This window comes from Melanotaenia boesemani, chromosome 15 (assembly GCF_017639745.1).
Source record: "Melanotaenia boesemani isolate fMelBoe1 chromosome 15, fMelBoe1.pri, whole genome shotgun sequence".
NCBI classification, from domain to species: Eukaryota; Metazoa; Chordata; class Actinopteri; order Atheriniformes; family Melanotaeniidae; genus Melanotaenia; species Melanotaenia boesemani.
In genome coordinates this window covers 23,514,257-23,520,348 of record NC_055696.1, presented here as the reverse complement: position 1 = coordinate 23,520,348, position 6,092 = coordinate 23,514,257, and the positions used below count along the sequence as shown (strand labels likewise).

Below are 6,092 nucleotides of genomic sequence, written 5' to 3'. Positions count from 1 at the left end.
AGTCTTTTTCTCCTTATAATATCTATTTCTTTTAAGAGTTTCTCATATGCATTGTTTTTAAATTTCTTTAATAAATATATTTACTGCTTGTATTTGTATTGCTATAAACCTTTTGAGTAGATACAAAGAACATCAGTTTTGCAGATTTGATATTAGCTTGTGCAAAGGTGTCTAACAAAGGCTGAGGGTTAAAATCCCCATCATGTCCATGTTTTACGTACCTGAAAGTTTTAAATATATCCATATATTAAAGTACTTAACAAATGCTGATGGTTAAAATATATGCATGCTTGCATCTGGATCATTACATCCTGAGGTTATATTTACAAGTTCAATGAGATACATTTTTAGTCATTAATTCTGAATCTTCATTCAATCTCAATATTAATTTCCTTCACAAACAAGAAGTCACCACATTTTTCATAGCTCTGTTTAATCTGGTAGTTTAATGCCTGGAAAATATGTTGCTGTTTTTATATTCCATTGATATTTAAGTTTATTGACACTTATCATTGCAATATGCCTTTAAATGTCAGAAGAAAATGCCATTTGTTAAGATTTGTTTTAGAAAGTTGTTTGAAATCCAGCCTCTCTTTCCCCTCAATATAAACAGAAGAAGGTGAGACTGTAGCAAAAGATTAATAAATGTCAGTTTACTGATCAATATTACTGCAATGTTAGTTATGAAACAGCTGTATAAAAATTTCTAGTAATTAATCTGTGCTGAAGGCCTGAAGATCAGGCTGGTAATGTTCATGGTCTTTTTTTATGTTTTAGCCTCACTATGCAAACCATAAATGAAACTAAATAAAATTGATGAAATAATAATAATAAAAAAACACTTTATTAGTCCTCAAAGAGGAATGATAATGTAAAAGTTTTTTTTTTCTTTTTACATTAAAAATAATTAATACTGAAGAAATATTAATCAAATAATAATAATAATAATTAACTATTAATATTTAAATGGAAATTTTGTTGGGTTAAAACTAGAAAAAAAACAATTACATTCTAAATCGTTAATAATAAACTAATATAAAATAAATTAATAATTATATTTCATATTTTCTAAGGAGCAAAATGCAGATCTAAATTTAGAACTGGAATTGAATCTGCACATTTTAATCTCTGAGAGACTCTGCTTCTCTAAGGTGCTCTTTCCAAACCTAATAATGTTACCAACCTGTTGCCAGTTGATCTGATTAGCTGCAGCATGCTCATCCAGCTCTTTCTTTTTATCTCCCCTTACTTTTCCAGCCTTCTGTTGCTCCTTTCACAGCTTTTGTGAGACATGCCGCTGCCGTCACATTTCAAGATGAGCTAATATTTCTCATGAAATGTTAAACGTGAGAAACTACTATTTACTATTTAAAGTTTCTATGTTCTGAACAAATGATTGTTTTTATTGTATTTACATTTTCGAGAGTGTGATAACTTTTTAAAATCTGGATTGTAAAGTTGTGTGAAATTTTGTGAAAATGAGTTTAAATTATAAATTCCCAGACATGTGATTAAACTGTAAGTGTCTGAACTCTTCGGTAGTGGCATCAGTATATTTGTCAGTCTCTCACTGGTTTGGCTGATATATTATTTTTGCTTTAGGGTGGAACTTAATAAGCTGAAGGAATACAAGTTCTTGTGATTTCCTGCTACCTTTGAAGCAAATAGACTTGTAGAGCTTTCTGGCAACCAGCTGTTTAGCTTTGAATCATAAATCAAACCCTGTGCCGGCCATCATTTATATCTGAGACAGAGCTACACTTCCGCGGGGAAATGAGAAAAATGACAGAGAAAACATGCTGCTAGCTGAAAATATTGTCATCATCTTCACAGAGGTCTTGCATCACAAACGAGTGACTAAAAACGCACCAATGTCCATTAATACTTTTGAACATATGTCAAAATAACATATCAGGAAATGCTCAGTAACATGAAGGATTTACTACTCAAAGCTTCGGCCGAAGAGAGCTGCAACGAAATGTTACACGCTTTATGTAAAATAATTTGACATGCAGATTGGATTTTTGTACAATACTAACCCAAACGCTTCCCTTTTCTTCGTATCCACAGCGACCTTAAGCGGAGAGTCAGTATTCTCATTGACGGGTCCCTCATCATAGCCCATGTTAAGCCAGAGGATGCAGGGAAATACACCTGTTCTCCCAGCAACAGCCTGGGCCAACCACCGTCAGCCTCTGCCTACCTAACAGTGCAATGTGAGTGTCCCTGTCAACTTCTTTTTTTAACACTGTCCTGCTTCGTTACAGCTTCTTCAGTCCCATCACACCAAGTGTATCATAATAATACACAAGTTTCTAAGACCGCTGCACCTCTCACATAATTAATATGTTTCTTAAAATTTTGTTGTATACAGTTTTATGTGTCTTCTGCTCTATGTGGATTTATTAATGTTCTGCAGTTAAAAACAGCCATTTTCAAAATGGTTGCCTTTTATGGTTAGGCAAATGGATATCCATAAGAAATAAAGATGGCTGAAGTCTGACAATGATTTAATCTGGTTGTGTGGAGGCAATAACCACTTTGCCACACTGAGGCTCGCCTCTTTTGTAATGGCAACATATAACTTTGTTTTCGTTCTGTGCAGAAGTTGCGCTGATCTCTCATTATGTGTGGAAAGTGGAAATTTTGAGGTATCTTTACTATTAATTAATCACAGCATTTAATACTGCGATTATTTGTGAAATTAAATCCCTAGTAAAAATGTCCTATTTTTCTTCATTCTTGAGTCACAGCAATGTTTCCAACTAAAGGTTCAGTAAAATTATTTTCTTTCTATTTAGTATGTCAGGTTTTCTCCATACATAAATCCAAAGGTAAATCATAATAATGATACAAAGAGCAGAGCCTGTGGTTTTCAGTTATTACACCCAATACACAATATTTAGGCCTCTGCTAAAAAATTGCATATCCATGATGAAATGAGTGTGAGCACAAATGAAAATAATTTCAGGCTTGCCTAAATAAAGAAAAATTAAAGATAAAACATTTTTTTCTGCAAATGCCACCTCTTTAGAGAAGTTTGAGTACAGACAGTTCAGACAAGGTCTTCAAAACGGTAATTATGACACAGTTTGGCACCGTCTGCTCTCAACACCCCCCAGTTGAAGGACCTAAAGTTAAATAAACAACTGTAAAGTTAATTTGGACATAAAACCAGTGCTGTGTGCTGCTGAGTTGCTTCCTCAAGACCACTTAAAGCAAGAAAGCCACCTGCTGACTGTTGAAGCCCCATGTATTAGCCAAGCACATGGAAAGACATGCAGAAAGGAAGGATAAACTGCAGTCATTTACAAAACAAAGGAGTAAATCTGAGAAATAAAGAATAATTTGCTGATTATTTCCCAGAATCCCAAACATTTTAACTCCTCTCACCCCTTTCATCATCGGTCAAATTAGCAGTCAAGTCAGTTTTACGCTGCTGACAAAGATTAGAGTGAGTAAGTGATTTAGCTACTGGTGTTCATCCCAGAGAATATTCAGTATGTTATGTTAATTTCACTTTGATTTAGCCCAGAAATTGAACAGATTTTTCATGTATTCATTAAAGCATCCGCCTTAAATGTCTTTCAGTATCATGTTTAAATGTGTCATGTTTTAAATTGAACATCTCGTGCATTACAAACACTTTTAGGGGATAAACACTTTATATTAGCCATTCCATGATTGACAGTTTGCTGCCAGCCTGAAGGGATTAATAAAGTAATTTTCATGTCATTCTATCAGCCTCCTCTTCACCTCATCTTCCATTGTTTGTAACCAACCCTTGTTAAGTTGTCATGGCCACTTTTCACAACACTCTAGGCTAATTTATTTTATATTTTTGTATTTGCTAAGTTGTATAAAGGATACTTTAAATCATTTAAAGGAAATAACCTTTATCTTTCTGTATTTGCTTGTTCAGAGTGGGACAGCGTCTGAAAGCAGAATCCAGAAGTCGTTGGTAAATTGATAAAGACAGATTGATTGTTTGGTACTACGCTATTTAACTTCTGAGTGTAACAAAGTCTTTGCTCATGTGGTTAAAAAACCCTGCTACTCACCCAGTGACAGAACAGATAGGGTGAGCTAAACCTCGTCTGGTCTTTGCTCTACATAGATATGCAAGACTTGGATGCTTTTTTACAGTCTTGCCTCCATTCTCCTGAATCGACTAGAATTAGCTCGGTTCTTAACATGTTATAAACGTGAGTCATAATGCTGATTACTGGTTTTGCAGTTAGGTTTCCAGCATCAGTTGCCATGGTGATACAACCTGGTAAGAAGAGAACAGGCTTTGTGATGCCGTTAATCCTGATCTGCACCTGAGGATAAACCACTGTTTCATGGCTTAGGCCTCTGACTTTGCCCTGAAACTTAAAACATTTGTTTAAATTCAGTTTACTTGGGCTGTTTAAAAACCTGAAAAATCTTTATATTAGAAGTGTTTTGAGAGGCTTAAAGGTCTTTGGAAACGGACACATTCTTATTAATTAGTTTGTGCATTCATAGATGACAAGATGAAGGGAGGATTGTACAATGCATGTTTAGTTTTTTCTCCAGGGGAAAATAAATGACATAATCTGTTTTGAGCATTGCCTATCAACCCAATCATTATATTAAACATCGGCATTGAAATAAGTCCAGATTTTACTTAATTACTTTTGATCTGAGCAAATGTTTCCTTTTCACTACTGCTGACATGTAGTCTGAATTATTATTTTAAGCCCATGCAAACATCTGTTTACTTCCTAAAACACACTTTTCTATTTGCTTGCTGCTCCCTGTTATTTTCCTTTTCCCTCTATCCCCTCACCCTCTCTTCATGTGTTCTTATTTACATACATACATTCCTGTGCACACTGACACAGATCCATCTCTCCCTCCCTGTGTCTCGTCACAGTTTGCCACCCCCTCATTTCTCTGCCATAAAGCTCTCTCAGTCACTCCCGACTCGATACTGTGTGATTTTTGTCGCCTCAGAAAAGCATCTGGCTTGTATTTGGAGCAGAAGGGCTGAAGCTGCAAGACGTTACTGGTGACTGCTGGCATGACTCAATGCAACAGACATTTTAGATTCCATCAATGTCCTGAACCCATCGATAGCTGTGTGTTGGTGTGTGTGTGAGCAGAGGTAGGCAACACCAGCCGTGAGAGGGAGGGAAGCAAGGGAAGGGGATTACATCATTGTTGTAAGACCAGGGACTTTTCTGGTCGGACTGCAGGGGGCTCTCTCTGCATTTCTGTCTTATTCTTTCCTCTTATAATCATCTTTTTCCTTTTGTTTCTTTGCTTATTCATTTCTGTTTTATCTTTCCCACAATTTCCCCTTTCTCCTTGAACAGCTTGCCAGTGATTAACTTCCCCAACACATCTTTCAGTGGGAACCAGCGTGTCGTGAGTGATAGGGCTGTCTGAGGGCTATATTTAGAAACTTGGCTGATATTCTTGTCTGTGGTGCTGTTGGCGGTGCTCTTCTGGGTGCAGAGTGCTGGCAGGGCGACGCTTTGGACTTCAGAGGAGAACCGCTGTAGGTACAAAGTTAACTGGCGACAATGCAGTCCTTTCAACCTCGCCACCCTCATTTCACCCAGCCACTCGCTTTCTCTCCTTCTCCTTTCTCCTCACAGTTACACCACCTCATCCTCAGCTCTCCTCCAGCCTTACGTCATCCAGTCACATCTTTCTTTCTCTTTCTCACCTGTCCTCTTTCCCACGCTCAGCTTCACTCATCCTTCCATCTATCGCTCTGATGATAGTGCTCACCTCTCCTCCCCCTCGCTCACACCATGGCTCATCCTTATCACACAGTGCTGTACTGTGAAGCTCTCCTTTCTGACCTCAATGTGGCGCCTCACTTTTTCTCCCCTCTATCAAATTTCTGGCTCAAGAGGAAGTTTTGTTCTCTTCTATCCTCTTTCTCCTCTTTTCTTTACAAGACGGCATCCTCTTTTTCTGATTTGTGTCCATGTCTTTGACCAGGGGGGAAAAATTAACCACATCAAACCTCAGTTATGCAGGATTTAAGATGCAGAGGGGAAATTGTGGGAATATAACCAACTAATGTATCTGATTATACTGAATGAGGTGAGGGT

The 6,092-nt window shown here is 37.1% G+C and overlaps 1 protein-coding gene across 1 annotated transcript in view; it reads left to right on the top strand.

Moving 5' to 3' along the window:
* The window catches only part of igsf9bb (immunoglobulin superfamily, member 9Bb), a 130,780-nt gene that overhangs the window by 81,017 nt on the left and 43,671 nt on the right, over positions 1 to 6,092 (top strand). The window contains exon 7 of the mRNA XM_042009025.1: positions 2,071 to 2,216. Coding sequence (XP_041864959.1) covers positions 2,071 to 2,216 — 146 coding nt within the window. The remainder of the gene's footprint in view (positions 1 to 2,070; positions 2,217 to 6,092) is intronic.